This window comes from Macaca fascicularis, chromosome 13 (assembly GCF_037993035.2).
Source record: "Macaca fascicularis isolate 582-1 chromosome 13, T2T-MFA8v1.1".
NCBI lineage: Eukaryota > Metazoa > Chordata > Mammalia > Primates > Cercopithecidae > Macaca > Macaca fascicularis.
In genome coordinates this window covers 93596955-93619261 of record NC_088387.1, presented here as the reverse complement: position 1 = coordinate 93619261, position 22307 = coordinate 93596955, and the positions used below count along the sequence as shown (strand labels likewise).

The following is a 22307-nucleotide window of genomic DNA, read 5'->3' as shown; positions in this document are numbered from 1 at the left end:
GGAATGTTTTGTTTCTTAAACTGGACCATAAGTACATGGGTGTGTGTTTTATTGTTCTTTGTATCTTACACATCTATTTACTTAGCAAATCTTACAGAACTTCCTGTGTACCGGGCATTGTTTCAAGTGCTTTAGAAATCTCTCTTTTAAGTAGCTGTGATGGGTGTGAAAAGGGCACTTATGTGAATGAAGGAGAGGTCTAGGGCATAGCATCAGAGGCCCAAAAATACCAGCTCCAATACCAGAGGATGCATTTTCTTTTTAATTAAACACTACATTTTCACTGCCCAAATTCATTTGCTCAGCTGAGTAATCGGTTGCAGGCCCAGCACCTGCAGTCCAACACTTGTGCTCTGTTGGTTTGAGAGGGTCCTCATTCCCACACCGGCTCCCTCCCTTGGGCTTTCTCCAGTGCCCCCGTGAGGCCTGAAGCCTGCCCCTGAGCATGTGCACCAGAGCTCAAGACTTCAGTGCTCCTAAACCAGGGTGGGAGGGAGCCTCTCCACCCCTCCCCTGAACCTGGGCAATCAGAACCAGCACCTGATGGAAGCCTGGGCTCTGGGGCCTCCTGCCTCCCCATCTTTGTGCAGCATTTTGTGTAACTGCGTTCTGACCCTGCGGGAGAACTCCCAAGAGCTGGCCAGGCTGGAGTCCTTCAGCCGAGCCTACCAGGTAAGACCAAGAAGGGGCCATCCTGTGTCCTCTCCCCCACGCTCACTCTAACACACAGCCCAGAGCCCCCAGGGAAGGAAGGGCTGGTCAGGGCTTGCGGGGAGACGGGGAGCACCCTGGTTCCCTTCCTCTGTCTCACGTCACTGTGGTGTCTCAGGCCCCCTGGTTGGAATCATCCCAGTAGGATCCAGGTGGGAAAGCCCCCATGGCCCAGCTGCCCTTGAGGGCTTAACCCCAACTCCTGGCCCGGAGCCCTGGGTGCCTCATGAGACCCCCTTTCCCTCCCCCACAATCCCACTCCAAAGGCAGGAGCCGAGCCTCTGGCGGGTCTTCCCAGGTTTTTATCCCTTTTGGGACTTCCTGCCTAGCCCTTCAGGGAGAGTAGTCTACTTACAATCAATACAAAAAGGTGACCCAACCTGTTTCCAAATTCTCGAAAGGGACTTGCCATCAGGTGCGTTTGTGTTCTCAAGGGAAAGGCTGAGTCGGCCCCTTCACCCAGGGAGATGGGCTGCCCATCACCCCTGCTCTTGCCTCACTGGGCCCTGGGCCCACCAGGGCCTGTGCTGAAGACCCTGTGCGTGTGTCCCCAGAGCAGCATGCGTGAGCTGGTGGAGTCAGGCCGCTATGACACACGGGAGGACTTTTCGGTGGTGCTGCAGCCCTTCTTCCAGAACGTCCAGCTCCCTGTCCTGGCGGTATGTCCCCTGCCCTCACCCATGGTGCTCTTTTAGAGGAAGAAATTCAAGGCAGAAATGCCAGTTGCTTCCATGAGCATGTGCATAAAATGGGAAAGACACAGCTTTCCAGGGGCTGTGCTGGCAGGTGCGGGCTCCCTGAATACCTGAGCCATATCCGTATGTGTGAGGCTCCCATGACGCCTGTAACAGCCTCCATTGTGTTGAGCACCTACTAGTGCCAGGCACTGTGCTTTCCGTAAGTAAAATTGTCACATCTGTGTTTGGAAATGAGTGTGATCAACCGCATGGAACACAGGTGTAGAGATCATTTAGGAAATAAGGGACAGGGAGGCCGACACGAACACAGCCAGCTCCGGATGACTAGCTTTCTGCCACACACGTGGTTTCTCTCGTGCGCAGCACTGCGGTTACAAGGGAGCATTCTGGGGGTTCTCTGTCTCCACTCGGGCCATGCCCTTTGCCTGGCACTTCCACTCTGAACAGAAGAGATCTGTGAGTGGACCCGGTGAGGACTGAGGTCTGTTCCCCTGGGTTGCCACCCCAAGAGGCTCACCTAACTGGAGGGAAGTGGGAAGGAGAGCAGCTCTATGCCCCCCCAGCACCTCCAGACGAAAAGGCTGGTGTCAGGGGACCCAGCTACGCAGGCCTTCCCCAAGGCTTTGTTCCATTCTCCCCACCAGTACCACCAGGACCAGCAGACCAAAAGCTGGGAAGTCGCTTTTCCCATCTGGCTGGCCAGGACTCTCTGCAGGACCAGGATCTCACTCCTTCATCCATGGCATGGCCTCCGGCATTACATGAATGTGCCCCAAAATATGACACCTTTCTAATTAAACAAGGGGCACTTACAGGGTCAAAAAGGAAGGTTGGGGTTGGGGTCACCTGAAACTATTATTTGTGGGATCGCCCGCATCTCTCTCTTCAGGTGAGAGGGCCCTGTAGGGGCTGGTGACCTGGAGCACTCCCAGGGGAAGGAAGGTGTTGAGTGGTCAGTCCCAGGGGCCAGGCCCGCTGGTGGTGGCTCGCTCTGAAGCAATAGGATCTTGAGGGGGTATATTGGTCTCTTTCAGGATGGGCTCCCAGATACGTCCTTCTTCGCCCCAGACTGCATCCACCCAAGTCAGAAATTCCACTCCCAGCTCGCCAGAGCCCTTTGGGCCAATATGGTAAAATAAGTGGGGTGTCCCTTGTTCCCTGGGGTTCTAGTCTAGGGCAGAGCACCAGCCCCTACAGAATGGAGCCTTGCAAGTGAGGCTGAGGGGGCAGTGGCTGGCACATCTGTAGACGTCTATGCGGTTGGAAATGTGGAGTCCTTAAGAGCCTGCTCGGCCTGAGCTCGGCTGCACCCTCTCCTCAGAGCTTTGAACTCTGAGGAGGGACCTCTCTACAGAAACGCAAGCCAAAAACCCCACATTCATTCAACTTTCCCTGTGTGCCAGCCACCATGTCAGGCAGTTTAAGCCATGTTATCTCATTTACGGCTCTCCACATCCCTGCTAGAGAAGCATGACAAGTCCCCGAGGAAGCTACTCCCAGAGAAGCAAAGCAACTGGCCCAAAACCCCACGGCTGGCAACTGGCAGAGCCAGAAGCGGGAGCCAAGCCCCCCTGAAATTGAGTTCTGAGCTTTCCCCACTGCAGGATGCTGCCAGGGAATGTTCACTTCCATGGAAACAAACTACTACACCCGTGTCTCCCTTTTCTTCCCTGATCAGCTTGAACCACTTGGAAGCAAAACAGAGACCCTGGACCTGAGAGCAGAGATCCCCATCACCTGCCCCACTCAGGTAAGAGGGGAGGACCTGCCTGGCTCCTCTCCACAAACCAGGACACACAGTTCGCCCTACCCACTTCGTCTTCCACCCCAGCTTCCTCAGCACCCATCTTGCCCCCTTACTGAGGCCTGAGAGATTTGGAGGATGGAGGGGAGTCCATGAGAATGGACAGGGGAGGCGAGAGGGGAGACGAGAGTGCAGCCGCCATTGGGAATAGGAGACGCAGCAGGGAGAGGAGGACCAGGCCCCAGCAGAAGGAGGGGATCCTGGTGAGAAAAGTGGGCTCTTGAGAGAGGCCATCGGGATGCCAGGAAAATGGCTGGAAGGCTTCTTTTAGCAGCGGTGTTTGGGGCAGATGAAAAAGTCTGACTACAGGCTAGAGGGCCCAGGCAGGACCCCGGCAGGCTCAGGAGCTGTGGCTGGAGACAGGAGAGCCTGCATTAGGGAGATTCCACAAGGAAAGGATCACAGAGGAGAGCAGCAAAGGGCAGAGCCCAGAGCTGTATGGAGGAGGGACGAGGATGGACCTACAAGGACACGGCAGCTACAGGCTCCTTTTAAGGAGGAATCTGTAAGTGGTTGTTCAGCTTGACTTCAGGCCTGGGGTGGGGCAGGTTCTCAGCCACATTGTCTTCAGCTCCTGTTTCTAGGCCCTGTCTTATGGCTTTTTAACCAAATAAGGCCAAGACCAGAGAGCCCTCAGCAGCAATAAAAGCAGAAAGCCTGACCCAATCTGGAAAGCTGGGTTTCCCTCCTAGGTCGGCCACACCACCCTCTCCCACCCTCCCTGCTGGGGAATGGACCTGCAGCTCCCCCGTGTGTCTGCTGGGAATCCTGAGAGAGTGGGCACCCCTGTTCACTGCCTGCTCCCGGTCTGCTGCCTGCCCTACCCTAGTCTTGGGCTCAGGCTCAGTCTCGTGTGCCATCAGGAGAGCAAGCATGGCAGGAAGAAGGGATGGAAGTGAAGATAGTCGTCGCAGAGGGCTCCGTTGCTGGGTCTTGTGCTTGGAGCTAAGGAGATTGTCAGATTGTGCAACAACTAGTGCAACACAGATGACTCTAGTCCAGGTGGTCAGATGCTGGCCAAAGGCCTGGAGCAAAACCTTGGAGGCCCCTACTGTGCCAGGTGTAAACTCTTTAACTGTTTTCCTAAGAATGCCTGGGGGTTCTAGGGGAAAAGCCAGGGAACGTGGGTAGTGGGGGCATTTGGGGACTCAGAAATAGCCACAATAAGCCATACTGTAGGTATTTCAATATTTTACCAACCCTGTAGCCATACTGAATATCAGCCATGGAGCGCCCTTTCCAAACTGTCCACTCCCCTTCCATTACATAACAAAAGCAGCCATCATTTGCTCTTTCTTTCAACAAACGTGTATTGAGCACTGAGTTGGAGCCTAAGCCCTGGGTCAGGGAGAGCCCTGTCACTGTGGGCTTCAAGGCAACCACTTCCAGGCTCTGCCCCAGATCAGGCAGAGACCCCCAAAAGGAGGCTGCTCCACCCAGCAGCATCTTAAGCACAGTGGGCTCAGTGCCTCCCTTCTAGACAGAGCCTGATGGAGCCACTGCACTGATTTGCAGAGGTGAGCAGATCCAGCCTCGTGGAACCAGTAGAAGCCCAGCCCGGGTGAAGGTGTTGCTAAGCAACCTTGGAGCTCGTTCTGAAAGGGTCCATCTGTTGGCCAGCCCAACTTCACTGCGTTCTGAGCATTCTGCATTCCTCGGGTCCCATCTGCTCCCTCCCATGTGCCTTGGAGTGATATAAAAGTCCACCAGCATCTCAGTGTGAGCTGACAGGGGCCAGGCAGCACATATTTTTGTCCTAGATGTGTCTAAACATAGAGGCAACAGGCGACAGGCAGGACGCAGTGGGGGGCGGGAGGCAGGAGGCTGAGATGGCTGTGAGCATGAGCTTTCTCAGCCTCCTCCCATCCTCAGTCTAACTGCTCATACATTCTGCGAGCCAGGTAGGGTGACTTAACAGCATACCGTGGATTTCTGTTGTACTTTCAAGTTGGACAGTCCTTTTACAGCCAACTTTTGACTAGCCATTCTGTGGACTGAGCCTATACTCTGCCTTAATGGGCTTTCTGCCCAGTCCTTTCCTAACCCCAGGGCAGCTGGCTGAATGCCTGGTCCTTTTTTTTAGCTTTCATTCTTCTTGACCTCTCTGAAGCCCTTGTCAAAGGTCACCACCTCCCCCTTGAAATTCACTCCTTCCTGGGTTTGTGGACACTAAATCGCCTTTATTTTTCTGGTCTTCTGGTTGCTGCCTTTAATGACCCTCCTCATCCCTTTCCCCAGTCTTGAAAATGTAGATATTCTCCAATTTTCATGTCTCCATTCTGTTTTCTTTCCTTTTTCACTCGCTTTTTGAAACAGGGTCTTGCTCAGTCTCCCAGGCTGGAAGTGAGTGGAGCAATCACAGCTCACTGCAGCCTTGAACTCGTGGGCTCAAGCCATCCTCCCACCTCAGTCTCCTGGGTAGCTGGTACTGCAGGCATGCACCACCATGCCCAGCTAATTTTGGTTTGTTTGTTTGTTTGTTTTGGTAGAGGTGGGGTCTTGCCGTGTTGCTCAGGCTGGTTTTGAACTCTGGACTCAAGTGATCCACCAGCCTCAGCCTTCCAAAGAGCTGGGATTACGGGTGTGAGCTGCTGTGCCTGGCCTCTGTTTTCTTTTCTCTGTCTCCACATCCTCTCACTCTGAGACTTATCCATTTCCAGGATTTCCTGTGAAATTTCTTTGTGCTGGATTCGTCAGTCTCTCAATCTGTGTCTTCATTTCTTCTTTCCCGAACTCCAATCCTCTATTTCCGACCTTTAAAATACATTTCTCCTTGGATGCTCTATATGGTATAAGGCTACCCAAAAGACAGATTAATGTATGATCAAGCAGGAGGGGGGCTGAAATAAGTTCATGTATTACACCCTGTCAGAAGTCTGTCAAATTCCCTTAAACTTAGTTTTCTGTCTAGCAGTGTTTTTATATTGAATTACATAGGTGACATTGTTATCTTTTTGATGCTCAGAGCTTCTAAATCTAATCCTGCCATGACCCCACCACCATCTCAAGCTTCACATTCATTCAAAAAATAATTTTCTGAGCAAGGAGTGTCTAAATAGGAACTAATTCTTTGTCTTCCCAAACTCTCTGCCTCTTAGGAGTTCTCTATTTCTGTCAGTGTCATTGGAGTTTTCAAGTTCTGCCGGCATGAAATGTCAGGGACCCTAACTAATAGGATTCTTACCAGTCCTCCAGAATCTAATAGGATTCTTCCCACCTGTCCCTCTTCCCATTCCCACTGCCACTGCAGGGGCTCAGATCCTCATCACTTTGTATGTTAAAGGCTACCTAGTCCCACCTTCCCACCATGAAACAATAGACTTACGTAATCTTAGGTTCTCAGTGGGGAGGGCCTTAGACTTCTGTGGATGCAATCTCTCAGAGAATAATGGAATTCTTCTACCATATCCCTCCCAAGACACCCTATGGCCTCTGCTTAAATGTTCACAGTTTTTTTTTTAATTTATTTTACTTTAAGTTCCAGGATACATGTGCAGAAGGTGCAGGTTTGTTACAGAGGTATACATGTGCCATGGTGGTTTGCTGTACATATCAACCTGTCATCTAGATTTTAAGCCCCGCATGCATTAAGGATTTGTCCTAATGTTCTCCATCCCCAAATGTTCACACTTTCTTAAGGTGAGCTTTCAAACCACCTGAAATCAGTGTAGGTAGGAACCAGCACTTTTTAAAAAAAAAAATTAGTAGTGATGGGGTCTCATTCTATTGCCCAGGCTGGTCTCAAACTCCTGAGCTCAAGCAATCTTCCCACATTGGCCTCCCAAAGTGCTGGGATTACAGGTGTGAACCACCACACCCAGTGCTAGCACTTTTTGAATGGAATGCGATAGAAAACCTCATAGGGCATCCCATGAAATACCATTATGTCCTCCTGCCTCTGACTGCCACCACCCAGCTGAGAGTCTTCTCAGTTCCAACCACTCATTGCACACATGGCTGCCAACCCCTGCCTCATATGGGTATTTCTCCTTGGAATGTGGCCCCTGTAAGGTGGCGACTGTACGTCTCGTTTCATCTAACCAGCACAGAGGAGAAGAAAATCACGCCTCCTTCCCTGTGGAACGTTACACCTAGTAATGCAGCCAGGATGTTAATGGCCTTGTCCCGCAGCCACTGACTCATGTTGCTGACTCACATCAGGAGGCTGTCTGGGCTCTGCCTCCCCAGGCAGCCCACACCATCTTTGCATGGCTGGAACTACTAGACCGGTTCCTTGCGCTACCATTCAGTTGGCTCCCCTTTTACTCACGGGGGCTCCAAACCTAGCCTTCAAGAGCCAGTCAGGCTTCATCAAACCTGTCTTTCACGTCATCTGCTTGGCTCCAGGCCTTTAAACCACTCTGACTCATGCATGTACCAAGTGGTCAATGGTCAATAAACTCAGCTAAAAACAAGCCCAATAAAACCCAATAAAAACCCATTAGACAGGGACATAGGAGTTGGGAAAAAAAGAAAAGAAGGGGAGTGGGAGAAAGCCCTGAGGCACCCGCCACAACCCTGGGCTGTTTCTGTCCTTGCCACGGCCTCAGTCTGTAACACATTCCAGTGTCTCCTTGACCTCTGGCCCTCTAGCTCTGCCTCCTTTTCCCCAACCTGTAGATCTTGTGATCAAACAGATTCAATGAAACACGTTCTCCACTTGCACTCGCGGCACTTCCAAAAAGGTCAGCTTTGTCTTTCCCTCAGTGCCTCCCATGCTGGTCACGGTAGGACTGGCTCCAGCTGCTGGACTCTCTAAGCCCAGTCTGGGCTCCTTTGAAGTGCAGGGAGAATGCCACTGAGTCTTGTCTCCGAGGACCCTACATCTCCAGATCTTGCCCCAGTTCCTCAGCAGGTGCTGCCCTGACTGGCCACGCCGTTCTCTGATGCTTCACTGCCTCAGCTTCTCAAGTCTGTCTCCCCACCCAAGCCAGTTGTCTCTTTCTCTCCTCCCCTCGTCCTGGCTCCTAGAAACGCTCTAACGCTGCGGCTGCTCAACCAGCGTGGGTCAGTTAGTTATAAATGCTCCCAGATCACCCTCTCTGTTGGCGAATGCTGAGGGAATGCTTGCTGTTAACCCGAGACAAGCCCAAGTAGCTACATGGACCTGCCACCATCAGCCCTCTTCTGTCTTATGCTGTTGTAGATGGTCCAGGGCTCACTTCTCCCACTTGGCCCTGAGTACCTCTCCTTGAAAGGATGTCAAGGGCCGGGCACGGTGGCTCATGTCTGTAATTCCAGCACTTTGGGAGGCTGAGGCAGGTGGATCACGAGGTCAGGAGATCGAGACCATCCTGGCTAACACGGTGAAACCCCTGTCTCTACTAAAAATACAAAAAATAAAAAATAATAATAATAATAGCTGGGTGTGGTGGCAGGCGCCTATAGTCTCAGCTACTCAGGAGGCTGAGGCAGGAGAATGGTGTGAACCCAGGATGCAGAGATCGCGCCACTGCACTCCAGCCTGGGAGACAGAGCAAGACTCTGTCTCAAAAAAAAAAAAAAAAAAAAAAAAAGAAAGGATATCCGTTACCAGCCCCTGTTTCAGACAGGAATGCTGAGACCAGAGGAAAGGGAAGACTTGTCGGGTGCCTCAGGGAACCAGGATCTGAGCTGGGGGCTGAGAGCTCTGTGTGGGTGGACTCTGCCCTCCCAGTGTCTTCCTTTCCCGCTGTCTGACCAACAGGGTTTTTGTTGGCCTGACCTCCAGTGTGAGGAATGGAACCAGGCAAGAGGCCGGTCCGGTCAGCTCTGGCCCCAGTTGGGCATTCATCACTTGTTCCCTAACCTGGAAACAGTCCCTTCCTCACTCAGGCTCAGCTTCTGCTCATCTGTCAAGTGGGGCATTTGGGGGGTGCAAAGTCAGTCACCTACAATGCCAGGCAAGAACATGGTTGTGTACATGTGGTCAGGTATGAGACAAGATCACTTTTCCAACATTCTGGTTTTCCCTTTCCTTTTTTTTGAAACAGAGTCTTGCTCTGTCACCCAGGCTGGAGTGCACCGGTACGATATCAGCTTACTGCAACCCCTGCCTCCCAGGTTCAAATAATTCTCGTGCCTCAGCCTCTCAAGTAGCTGGGATTACAGGTGTGTACCACCACACCTAGCTAATTTTTTTTTTTTTTTTTTTTTTTTGTATTTTTAGTAGAGACAGGGTCCATGTTGTCCAGCCTGGTCTCGAACTCCTGGCCTCATGTGATCAACCCCTCCCATTGGCCTCCCAAAGTGCTGGGGTTACAGGTGTGAGCCACTGCACCCAGTCTAAATTTTTTTTTTTTTTTTTTTTTTTTTTTGAGGCGGAGTCTCGCTCTGTCGCCCAGGCTGGAGTGCTGTGGCCGGATCTCAGCTCACTGCAAGCTCCGCCTCCTGGGTTCCCGCCATTCTCCTGCCTCAGCCTCCCAAGTAGCTGGGACTACAGGCGCCTGCCACCTCGCCCGGCTAGTTTTTTGTATTTTTTAGTAGAGACGGGGTTTCACCGTGTTAGCCAGGATGGTCTCGATCTCCTGACCTCGTGATCCGCCCGTCTCGGCCTCCCAAAGTGCTGGGATTACAGGCTTGAGCCACCGCGCCCGGCCAATTTTTTTTTTTTTAATTGAAACAGAATCTCACTCTGTTGCCCAGGCTGGAGTACACCGGCACAATTATAGCTCACTGTAACCACAAACTCCTGGGTTCAAGCAATCCTTCTGCCTCAGCCTCTTGAGTAGTTAGGACTACAGGCACACGCCACCATGTTGAGCTAATTTATTTTTGTAATTTGTTGTAGAGATGGGGTCTTGCTATGTTTCCCAAGCTGGTATTAAACTCTTGGCCCTAAGCAATCCTCCTACCCTGGCCTCCCAAAACACTGGGAATACAGGCATGAGCCACTGCGTCAGCCTGGTTTTTTCTGCTTGTTCCCATTTTATTCCCAAATTTTCAGACCATGGGCTTACTACTCCACTGAGCACATTTTGTGGGAGTACGCAGCCTGGGCCCAGTTGGTGTTTCCTGATCTTAGTCTTATCAACTTGATCTTGCTTCCCTGTCATTTTTACGTTTTCTCATTAGCTTTCTCCCCATTTCTCCTTTGTCTGCTTCCTTCTTCCTTCTTTAATTAACCCCTTACCTGCAACTGGGTGGACTTGGGTTCTTGACTGGGCTTGTGTGAAAACGATTGTGAAACAGATAGGTAAGTAGAGAATGAGGAGGATGTTTTACAAGAAAAAAAAATGACTAAGATACAGGAACCCAACCTAAAGAGGATAAGACATATAGTTCAAAGGAGGCAGAAAGAAAAAACATAACAGATATTCAAATATATTGATAATCATAATACTTTCTGGAAGAGAAAAAAAATGCTGAAACATGAATCCCTTGCTAGAGAAATTACAACGCCAAGAAAATAGATAGGTCTGAGGATTAGGGAGCTGTTCAGTTGCTAGGAGGGGCACAGAAGTGCAGACCCCAGACTGCAATGGGTATGAAACCCTCTGCGGGCCTTGTGTTGTCCATCCCTTGCCAGAGCTGTTATGTAAAACCCTCTGGAAAATGAATGAAATTATGTTTATATAGTTCTTTCTATATAAGTGCAGAAGAATCATGTTAAATAAATCTACAGGGCAGGATTGTTAGTTTTTCTCCTTCGCAAGCAAACTTCAGTGCTGTCAGATAACCTCTCCATGTGGTTTCTTTTCTCTTAGAATGAGCCCTTCCTGAGGACCCCTCGGAACAGTAACTACACATACCCCACCAAGCCAGCCACTGAGGTAACCCCTGACTCACCTCTGCGTCTCTCAGACACAAACCATTTCCACCTGCCAGGGGCTCGGGTGTGGTGCAGGCTTCAGAGTGTTCACTGAAGCAGAAATGTGCTTCTTACGTACTGGGGATTGGAATGTACAGAAAAGGTTCCCGAACCACGAAGCCCCAGGATTGCCCTAACATGTTCTCAAGTTGCTTACCTGACGTCAGCCCCCAAGCAGAGGAAGTGCCTGTGGATTGATTTTCTTTGACCTTGGCAATCCTGGGCTCACAGACATGGTGACTGCTTAAGCAGCTCAGCCTCTCAAGAGGGAGAGGCTGCGGGTGTGATGTGGCGTTGACTTCTCAGAAGGTGGAAGCTGAGTGGGAGGGAACTGCAATTTCAGGGGTGGGGCCCAAAAGGAAGTGGAGGCATGTTCATGTTCATGTTCATGTTCCTGTTCCTGTGGGCCCCTAGGCCTTGTTTGGTTCAAGTCAGTCATTCTAGTGCTAAGGATTCAGAGCCCATGGTTAATTCCATTGGATGGACCGTGTCTGTGAGCCTAGGACGGCCACCGCAAAGATGGCCTGGAGGACCCTGGACTACACCATGACTGGCAGTCAGACCTGGTCCAGATCAGGTCTGTTGGTCACCAGGATGGGGTTCGACCAGCAGTTTCGGTTTCACACCTATATTATCCAGTCTCATGCTGGGGGCTAGAAGGCATGCAGAAAAGTATCGAACATGGTCCAGACCAGGAGAAGTGAGAGCCCAGTAGAGTTTCACAATTATTGAGCACATACTATGTGCCAGACACCATTCCAGGAAGACAGAAGTGTCAACCAGACAGGTGGATCCCGGCCCTCACGTAACTTACAATCTACAGAGAAAGGCATCTTATATACATGGCTAGGCATGGTCACTTCAGATAGTGCTGACAGCTCTGAGGAGTGTGATGGGGCCGGGGCAAGGGAGGCACATTCAGGTGCACTGTGCAGGCCTGGCCTCTCTGAGGGGAGATTTAAACTGAGATGTGCATAATGAAGAGATACTTGCTACACAGAGAGCCAGAAACACAGTCCCAGGCAGAAGGACCATGGACCACACAGGCTCAGAAGTGGGACTGTGTTGCATGTATTTGGGGAAGACAGAGGTGGTCAGAGTGACTGGGGGCATGAGAATGAGGTGGAGAGTGGGGGAAATGAGATCAGGAGTGCCAAGGAGCCAGATCACACAAAGCCTGAATTCCTGAGTAAAAACGTTGGATTTCAAGTGAAGAAAGGTGGGAAGCCATTGGCGGTCTCAGGAAAGAGTGACATGATCTGGTTCATGTCTTTCAAAGATCTCCCTGACTGCTATCTGTAGAATGGATTGGGCATCCACAGGAGTGATTGGGGAAAGACATTATATAAGCCAGCTGAAGAAACTAACCCATATGAAATTGTTAAGAACTGTTGGATGCTAAGCTCTGCGGTACAAGCAATACCAGATTGCTGGCTGCAGGTTATGCTGTGTCCAGCCTCTCTGAATTTTCTCAGGCTCACGTTAGCCCAGTGGAGGCTTGTCCTCATTGAACCAGTGACCAAATTCCATGAGAATTGAAATGTCAGCTGTATCTTGTGAATCAGGCATTTCTTCATTGATTCAACATTTACCTGTTGGATGCCTACGTGGAGTGGGCACTATGCTAAATGCTGGGTAGACAATGGTGAGCTGAATGGGTCTGGATCTGCCCTCTTGGTTCTTCAGTCTCATGTGTCTTTGCTTTTGCTGCTGGAAAAGCTAAAAATCCCAGAGCTAGAAGGGTGTGTGTTAACAGCTTTCTACTCAAAGCAGCCACAGAAACAAAATTCTGTCATCTGAGGTAACATGGGTGAGCCTAGAGGATATAACGTTCAGTGAAATAAGTCAGGCACAGAAAGACAAATACTACATGTCCTCACCATATGCGGAAGCTAAAGAAGTTGACTTCACAGAAGTAGAGTATAAATAGCGGTTATTAGAGGCTGGGAAGGGTGGATGGTGGTTGCAGAGTAGGGACAGCATAAATTGATTAACAGAAAATTATAGCTAGATAGGAAGGATAATTTCTAGTGTTCTATGGCATAGTAGGGTGACTATAGTTAACAGTTTACCATATATTTTCAAATAGCTAGAACAGCAGATTTTGAATGTTCCCAACACAAAGAAACGATAAATATTTGAAGTGAGGGATATGCTAATAACCCTGATTTGATCACTGCACATTGTAGAGATGTATCAAAATATCATACTATGCCTCATAAATATGTACACTTATATGTCAATTAAAAATAATAAAAGCAAAACTGATAAAGTAGGCACAAAGAGGCTTTACCTGGGAGCTTGTTAAAAATGCAGAGTCCTGCGTACCACCCCAGACCTGCTGAATCAGAATCTGCAGCTTAAGATCTTCAGGGGATTTGGATGCACTGATTTTGGATGTGGTGCGTGGTTCTTCCCTTGTGACAGACGAGCACGTTTAAATTCCAGCCAGGGTCTGTTCATCTACACGGAATATGCTTATCTCTGGTTCACCAACTATCTGAGTTATATCTCATGTGCTGATGGCTGAATAACTTTTTACGTTGCATTTTCTCTGAGTATTTGTCATCTGCACACAAGCATGTTCTTGATTTCATTAAACCTTTCAACAGAAGAAATCCATCAGTATGATGAATTGAGCAGTCCCTTGGAAAAAACTAAATTCCATTGGACTAAGCAAATAATATTTAAAAGTTCCATTTTTGCTCCCTCATGATAGGAATATTTCAACAAGGCTTGTCTTCATCATCTTATTGAAGAGATGGATAGGCTTTCATAGTGTCCAGCAGTCAGACTCCTGGACAATCAGTCAACCTGGTCAAGCCCTACTCCGCACTCAGCATGCATATATTTGGGACTTTGGGAAGATATTCAATTTGACCCCAGATTTTTGGTACTAATCATTTCTGTGCCCTCTGCTTCCCTTCCCACTCCTTCCCCCAGCACCTGGAAAATATGCTCTGTGTTAGAGATAAAGAAAATTTACTAAAAGCATCCAGGGTTGCTTGCATTAATTAACAAACATATAAGGAATAAGGCTGTTAAGTTAAATATGCAAAAAGACATACAGGTATCCAGAAAAGATAGGCAGAAACTAGGAGCCTTACAATTGTAAAATATTTTGTGTTACTATTCTAAAAATTTTTAAATTATTGTTTAGGTTCTAGCATTATAATTAGTGTCAATTAGCTTAATTTTATAAAACACACATACCTGTAATCTCATGTTAGGCATCCAAATGCTGTGTTCCTTTGGGAGACTCGCCTGTATATGACTTCATGGTTTTCTTCCCTGCTTTGGGGCAGCCACTGGCTCCATTCAAAGCGTAGACGTATTGGCATACGAAAGGTTGTGTGTGGGTGCACATGTGGGGACATGCACTATGGGTTGTGCATAGGGGTAGCTAGACACACCCATTTCTTCCCCTAATTTCCCTCCTAGCCCATCTATAGCTCACAGTTCTTTCCCTTACATGATCCTGTATGGTGACTCGTTTCTAGCCTGCATCAAAAATCCCTTAGCTGGTTCTTCTTGGGCTGAAGTTTATCTCCCTGCACAATGAGTGTTGGGCACTGAATCTTTTCTCCTGTTGATTTAGAACTGGGGCAGTGACTTCGTGTGTACAGAGTGGAAGGCTTCCAATAGTGTTCCAACCTCTGGTGAGTGAAAATATCATCATCCCCTTCAATTAAGGGCCTTGCCAAATATCAGGTTGGGGGAGACCCTACAAATATACCCTGGAGCTTTAAGCAGGAGTTGCTAATTCCCATGCAGTGCAGACCTAGATCCCGCCCCGTGGCCTCTGCAGCCACAGCTGGGCTTCCAGTTGGAGGTGCACAGACCTCTCCACTGAATGCTACTTCTTGTCTCCTTATAGTCCCAGTGGCAGTCCCTTAGGCCTCCCTGCCCAGTGAGGCAGATAGAGTCAGGGATTGGGGTTCAACCTGCCTGTGCTACATGATCCCACAGCTGGAACTTTCCTAGACCACCCCAGTGTGAATCAGGCTCTTCTGAGGATGGAAAATAGCCATGAAGCCCACTCCCTTCAGTGCCTTGGTTGCTCTGAATGAATGGAAGGGGCAAAACTGCTAAAGCCTTAAGCTGAAAATAAGTACAATGGGGAGCAGTGGGACAGAGTTATAGACTTCTGGTAAAATGTGTACTTTAAAAGGTAGACACCCCCAGCCCCCACAACCACCTCTCTGCTTGTCTCCCCTAGTCCACCAGCTCCAACCAGCAGACATCAAAGTGGTGGCCGCCCTGGGTGACTCTCTGACTGTGAGTAGTGAGCCGTGAACCAGGATAGGCAGCTCAGAGTCCAGCCAGGCCTTGTGCAAAATCTGTTCTTCCCCAGCATTGGCTCCACATTCAGTGCTGAGCCCCTGTTACTGAGGGCCTACCTGTGTCAGACACTGAAACATAGCCAGGCGATATAGAATGCCGTCTCGCCACCTTCCCAGTTCTGCTCAAAGCCCCCTCCTCCACGAGGCCTCCTCTCAATTCCCAGGGAGAAGCAATCCCAGCCTTCCCCGCTGTTCGCAGGCACAGGCGTTTTGTTGGTATGTGATGGCACTCATCCAAGTCGGCCTGCCTTTATCAAGGGACTCATCTCCATCTACCCAGACTCAGAGTGGCAGATCTTACACACACACACACTGCCCCATGCTCCCTACTCCATTTAAGGACATGTGCTTTGGGGCAGAGGGAGCCCAGTTCCTCGCACATAGCACAGTCTTGCTAAGTGAATTGTGTTCCCTGATTACTTAGCCATTGCTGTGTACGACAATACTCTATTAGCAATTCTAAGGGAAATAAGGTATGAAACACAGTCATATCCCCCCAGCAACCTGTCTGGCTAGAAAAACAAGAACCATACATGGAAAGAAATGCATAATCACATAGATGACATATAGGACTTGGATGTTTTTATTTTTTAACTTTTAAGTTTAGGGGTCCATGTGCAGGTTTGTTACACAGGTAAACTTGTGGCATGGGGTTTGTTGCAAAGATTATTTCATCACCCAGGTATTAAGCCTAGTACCCCTGAGTTATTTTTCCTGATCCTCTCCTTCCGTGTCCCATCCTCCACTGTCTGATAGGCCCCGGCGTGCGTTGTTCCCCTCCACATGGGACTTTTAAAATAGGGTATTTATTTCGGTAGAAACAAACACCAGCCCCACATGTGTGGCAGTGTTTCCATTTTGGCGTGAACGTGGAAAAAAATGTGGAAAGGCACATACGAGTCTGTTTACCACTAATGAGCTCTGGTGGTATTTGCATGTGGGTAAGGGGTGAGGAGGGAGTGTGGAATCTGTGGCAAGAGGCAGGATTCTTAAGGTAGGGGTAGATCATTCATTTGTTTAAATCTTTGTATCATTTAACATATGTTACTTTTGTAAATTTCAAGGGTTTTTTTTTTTAAGGCAGAGCATTTAGAGAAAGCTTTATAGAGGAGATAGGAACTGATGAGGGTCTCAGAGAATGAATTTGGAAATGTAAGGTGCTGAAAAGGAGGGAGTTCAGCGTGCCAGGAGGGGATGGGAGTGGGTGGTAATGGGGTAGACCAGCTCAGGGCCCTCAGGCTTCCAAAATAATGGCAGGTAATTAGTTTAGGCCTGAAGGTTTGTGTGAACTGGGAAGGAGGGAGCAAACAAGGGGAAGGAAAGTAGAAACCAGATTATGGTGACCTCAGAAGATTGGTGAAGGGACTTGGCTTTGATCTTGAAGGTCAGGGAGACTCATTGAAGGGTCAGGACTGGGGTTGGGGAACATGAAGAAAGAGGCATGTTCAGGAGGAACAGAAACTGGAGTCAGTTTGCTCAGGCAGGAGGCCAGGGTGTTGCCCGTGGCAAGGAGGTGAGGGTCTCAATTAGGAACATGGCAAAGGGAACAAAAAGAAAGGGGCAGGTGCGAGGGAGGGTGGGAAGGCGGAAACAACAGGACTTGGTTACTGGTTGTAGGTAGAGTACTGGGGAGAAGAATGTATCAAGACCACTCCAAGTTTAAGGTGGCCTGGAGAAAAGCCGGTACTATTTTTAGAAAAGGCAAATCCAGGTCCCAGCTGCTACTCCAGGGCCAGAGGAGGCTCTTCCAGTGCCCTCAGCCCAGCCCTGAAATTTCTTTTTGCTTTTTATAGACAGCAGTGGGAGCTCGACCAAACAACTCCAGTGACCTACCCACATCTTGGAGGGGTCTTTCTTGGAGGTGAGAATGTTCTTGACACATGCTCTATTGATGATGCTCGCTCAAAGAGGTGTGAGTAGTGTGTTTCCCCTGTCACCCCTCCAGGATGCAGTTGGGTCCCCAGGGCCCAGCGCGAGACAGGAGAGTCGGTGGTGCTTGCATTACCCCTGAGGGTGATGGGAGAGATGCCCCAGGGGCAGAATCTCTGGTTCTGGTTCTGACTTATGCATATGTTGACACACGGAGCAGCATGTTGGCGTGATTTTAATAAATATGCTTTCTCCTCCCCAGCATCGGAGGGGATGGGAACTTGGAGACTCACACCACACTGCCCAGTAAGTAGCAGCCTGGAGAGGCACCATCACTGTGGCCATCCTCCCTGGGGCCAGGGCCTTCCTGCTAGAGGAGGGGAAGAGGAGATTATCTGCAATGAGGGAAGTCAGCCAGCCCTGAAAATCCCCAGAACTCCTGTGTCCCACCCGTGTGTCCCCACCCTGCATGCTCATCTCAGTTACTGTGAGGGTCCCGCAGGCTCTCACCTGTGCTCTCCTCCTCCTCCTCTGAAGACATTCTGAAGAAGTTCAACCCTTACCTTCTTGGCTTCTCTACCGGCACCTTGGAGGGGACAGCAGGACTAAATGTGGCAGCAGAAGGGGCCAGAGCTAGGTGAGTAGATGCCATACAGGAGGGCGAGTGGAAGGCAAGGCTGAGACATCAGGGTGGGAAACCGGAGGAGAGGAGAGGAGGGTGGTATCCAGGAGCCTGGTCCCGGGGGCAGTAGCAGCTGTGCAGGACTTTCCACGTGAATTATCTCCTGAGATCCTCACACCCTTGGACAGGGGCACTGAGGCTTATAAGCTTTCCAGAACCACCAAGATTATACGGCAAGTTATCAGAGGAGGCAGGATCAGACCATGCCTGAATCAGGAGCCTTTGCTCTGACAGCTGTGCTATTACTGCCTCTCCAGGGCAGCAGGAGGTGCACATCTACCCTGCACTCCTGTGCTATCCCTGCTGGCTCCAGCTCCACCTCCTGCCCAGCAGGTCACACATGCAGGGTGGCTCTCAGCACCTGGAGAACTGAGTGCATGACCCCGGGGATAGCTGCCCTTTCTCTCTCCCCACCTCTCTTCAGTCTTTGGCTCTGAAAAAGCTATATTCTGACACTAGGGAGTTAGGCGTCAGGGCCCCCAAAACAGCATGGTGGCTGTTTGTTTTCACTGGGATTGTTGTTGACAACAACTCAGATAATTAAAGCTGAAATGCCTGACCAGGCTCACTGATTTTCTGCATGGAGCGTGCTGGGTGTATGCTTTGTAGAAGGATCACTATGCTCTGATCACCAGGGAAACGACACTGGCTTGACTCACTCTGTTTACCGGGAATGTTCCTTTCAGAAGTGGTAACGTGGGCCCCATGCTCTGTTTGAGTCTCTAAGCCACAGGAAGCGATGTCAGTTCCTCAACGTCACGAGCAGGAAGAACTTATTTTTCTGCAAAAACTGGGCTTTGTGGGGTCATTATAGCAACATCTAATTACTGTTATTATGATTGCTATCATTGTTATTATCATCATTCTATTGTTCTTGTACAATACAGGCTTCATTTTCCAGGGGTTGATTTCTCACTCTGTTGACAATTAAACCCCTTCTTCCTTCCTCACTTCACTTCTCTTACTGCCTTTTCTCTTTGACTGCTGCTCAGCACCTCTGCAGATGAAGTCAGTGGCCAGGGAAGTAGTTGAGACATGTGGCTTCTTGTGGGTATCTCTGATGTCTGATGTTAGGGGAAAGGAAAGTAATCCTTTGACTTAAGAAAGGAAGGTTGGATAATTGCTCTATAACTTTCCTTTATCTCTCTTCTGTTGTTTATTAGCATAGATACAGATGAGTTCACCTAAAGAGAAACAAACGTGCCACAGCAGAGTACCTAATATCATAGGGTGTGGGGTCAGGTAATTTGTGTCTACATTCCAGCTCCAAGACTTGCTAGCTGTGTGACTTTGGGCAAGTTGCCTAGCATCTCTGAGTCTTAGTTTCTTCAGCAATAAATAGGGATAATAATAGTATTTATCAGCGTTGTTATAAGCATTAAATAAGACATATAATCCATGAAAAGAATGTAGTACAGTACATAATACCCACCAAAAAAGTAGCACAGTACAAATGTACCAAAAGTTTGCCATTTAATGACCTTTAGTTTCAAAGTTTTTTTTAACCTAACTTTCCTTCCATCAATCAATAATAATTCATTCAACACCTGCAAAGGACTCAACCCCAAGGTGGTTACTCAAAGATACAAAGGGCCAGGCATGGTGGCTCACACCTGTAATCCCAGCACATTGGGAGGCTGAGGTGGGTGGATCACCTGAAGTCAGGAGTTCAAGACCAGCTTAGCCAACATAGTGAAAACCTGTCTCTACTAAAATCAAAAATTAGCTGGGTTTGATGGTACACACCTGTAATCCCAGCTACACAGGAGGCTAAGGCAGGAGAATCACTTGAACCCAGGAAGTGGAGGCTGCAGTGAGCCAAGATCGTGCCATTGCACTCCAGCCTGGATGACAAGAATGAATCTCCATCTCCAAAAATAAATAAAAGATACAAAGGAAACAAAAGATGAACTCCCTGCCCATGAAGAGCTTGCATTCTAGGTAAGGAGACTAAACAAATGGGAAGTAACTTTCCGCAAAAGAAAATGCTGGGTATGGCAGCAATATAGTGCTTCGTCATGGAGTGCAATTAAGAGAACAGGAGAGCACACAGTGTGAAATGCACTGTCTAAAGACAGATGCAGACCCAGAAGGGACCCCTCAAATCATCCAGTCCAACTTCTTCCTTTAAAAGATGGAAAAAGTCAATTCTAGCAAGATTCTGCCACTTGTACAAGCTCACACAGCAAGTCAGTAGCAGAGCTGAAAGTAGAACCACTGGTCACTGGGGTGAAAAAGGAAATGCAGGATGTGTGGATCAGTGAGCCCAGAGAGGAGGCTCAAGGGGAAGCAGGACTTGGTCTGGGCCTGAAGGATGGGAAGAAGATGGCTAGGAAGAGGGGAAGAAGCAGTGTTTGTAACTTCCCCTCCTACCCAGGAGGGCTTATTGCCCATGGATTGTCTTAGTCACATCTTGAACCTATTAAAAGGTTAATGGCACTTCTGTGGTCACCTTTGACCAGGAAAGTCTGTCTTTATAGCTAGCTTTCTGATGTACTCATCAATAGCAATAATGTATGGGATACAATCCTAGATCTGTAAATTCTCCTTAATGAGAAACAAGGTAGGGATGGTGCCACGTACCTAGCTTACTGGGGACACCCAAAGATTTTCAGTGGCCAACTCACACCAGTTACTGCTTTTATGGCTTCTTCCGTGGAAGCTTTCATTGGCTGTATCCCCTTTGCTGACCTAACTTCTCATAGACCTTTCTTTAAACACAGCTTTATTGAGGTATAAATGACATGCAATAAACATCACATGGTTAAAAGGATACAATTTGGCTGGGTGCAGTGGCTCACGCCTCTAATCCCAGCACTTTGGGAGGCCGAGGTAGGCGGATTGCCCAGGAGTTGGAGACCAGTCTGAGCAACATCCTGAAACCCCGTCTCTACCAAAAATACAAAAAATTAGCCAGGCGTGGTGGTGTGGGCCTGTAGCCCCAGCTACTCAGGAGGCTGAGATGGGAGGATCACTTGAGCTCCAGGGGGTTGAGGCTTCAGTGAGCCATGATCACACCACTACACTCCAGCCTGGGCAACAGAGCAAGACCCTGTCTCAAAAGGATACAATTTAACATTGTACCTGTGAAGTCATCACCACGATCAAGATGAAAAACGTGTCCATCACCTACGGGAGTTTTCTCAGGCCCCTTGGTAATCTCTCCCTCCTGCTCCTTCCTGTCCCTACCCCCACACCCCAGGCAACCACTAACCTTCTTTCCATCACTATAGATTAGTTTGCATTTTAAAAAATTTTATATAAATGGGATCAAAGAGGATATACTTTTTATCTGACTTATTTAGCAAAATGATTTTGCGATGCATCCATGTTACTGGTATACCAATAGTTCATCCCTTTTTATGGCTGAGTAGTGTTCCATTGGCACTCATATCACTCATCCAGAACACCAAATGGCATTGTTTTATTTATGGCAGACATCAGGGGATGGAGGGAGAACTAATCCTGTCCATCCTGTTTTATTGGAGAGGGGAAAAAAAAAAAAAAAAGCAAGGAGATGGGGAATGGTGCAGAAATCTAAGTAACCATGGAGAAGAAAAACAAAAGGATTAAAGGAGCAGAGAGCAGGGCTTAGAAGTAAAGGTTAAAGGAGTCATTAAGCCCGGAAAGGAGAAAACTGAGGGATAATTGAGCGCTGTGACTTTTCTCAAATATACAAAAGGTTATTTTTAAAACAGGCAACTGAAGAAGAAATGAACAGGCTTGGCTTTCAAAGAAGGAGTTTGAGGAAAAGTCTCTGAGGGAAAGATTGACAGGATCCCAACCCGAGTGGCCGATGACACTATTGGGTGGCAGGGGCTAGATCAGTGTGGCTCCAGGGTCCATGGCATCTCTGTGATTGTTACGCAGCTGAGATTTCTTGAGAATGGAATGAATTGTGTACTGGTAACATCACCTTTCCTGAAACACCTCTCTTCCTAGGTCAAAATCCCACATCTTAAATCCTCGCTCCTGAACCAGCACTAATGCCGCTCTCTTCCTCCTACCTAGGGACATGCCAGCCCAGGCCTGGGACCTGGTAGAGCGAATGAAAAACAGCCCCGTGAGTATAGGCCCCAGGCCACCCCTGAAAGGTGCCCATCGCCTGCTGACTGGGGAGGGGACAGCCCCATAAGGGTCCCTCTCACCACAGCACTTCCTGCTCTGGGCTGGCCTCTGTAGAGGGCCAAAAGATCCCCGGAGAAGCAGGCCTTACCAAGGAGGCGCCTGCTTTGGCCACACCCCTGGATGTAGGCTCTGGCACCCCCCACCCCAGGGCCAGCTGCAGGAGGGCGAGGTGGAACAGGGAGGTGGCTGAGGTGGTGGCCTTGGCCTCTGACAGCTTCCTACTTTAACCAAGAGGTGGCTTCCCAGAGTCCTATTATGTAAATGCAAGGTTCTAAAAATAGGC

At 49.0% G+C, this 22307-nt stretch overlaps 1 protein-coding gene and 1 long non-coding RNA gene across 5 annotated transcripts in view; one reads left to right on the top strand and one right to left on the bottom strand.

The window, feature by feature from the left end:
* Window positions 1-22307, top strand: part of LOC102133956 (phospholipase B1, membrane-associated) — a 107057-nt gene that overhangs the window by 67050 nt on the left and 17700 nt on the right. For all 3 annotated transcript variants that reach the window (XR_012422524.1, XM_045369569.3, XM_074012074.1), the window contains 11 exons: window positions 591-672; window positions 1266-1370; window positions 2444-2539; window positions 3088-3159; window positions 10899-10964; window positions 14601-14661; window positions 15222-15280; window positions 17139-17206; window positions 17477-17520; window positions 17752-17851; window positions 21908-21959. Coding sequence is in view for 2 of the 3 variants with exons in the window: in XM_045369569.3 (XP_045225504.2) it covers window positions 591-672; window positions 1266-1370; window positions 2444-2539; window positions 3088-3159; window positions 10899-10964; window positions 14601-14661; window positions 15222-15280; window positions 17139-17206; window positions 17477-17520; window positions 17752-17851; window positions 21908-21959 (805 nt within the window). In the remaining variant the exon portion in view is untranslated. The remainder of the gene's footprint in view (window positions 1-590; window positions 673-1265; window positions 1371-2443; window positions 2540-3087; window positions 3160-10898; window positions 10965-14600; window positions 14662-15221; window positions 15281-17138; window positions 17207-17476; window positions 17521-17751; window positions 17852-21907; window positions 21960-22307) is intronic.
* Window positions 4388-11270, bottom strand: LOC123568407 (uncharacterized). Of its 2 annotated transcripts, none has more exons than XR_010580521.2 (2): window positions 11160-11270; window positions 4388-6010 (listed from the first exon to the last, which is right to left on the bottom strand). It is a non-coding gene; the product is annotated as an uncharacterized lncRNA (long non-coding RNA). The 2 variants fall into 2 exon arrangements; XR_010580520.2 differs by lacking the exon at window positions 11160-11270 and adding an exon at window positions 10981-11031.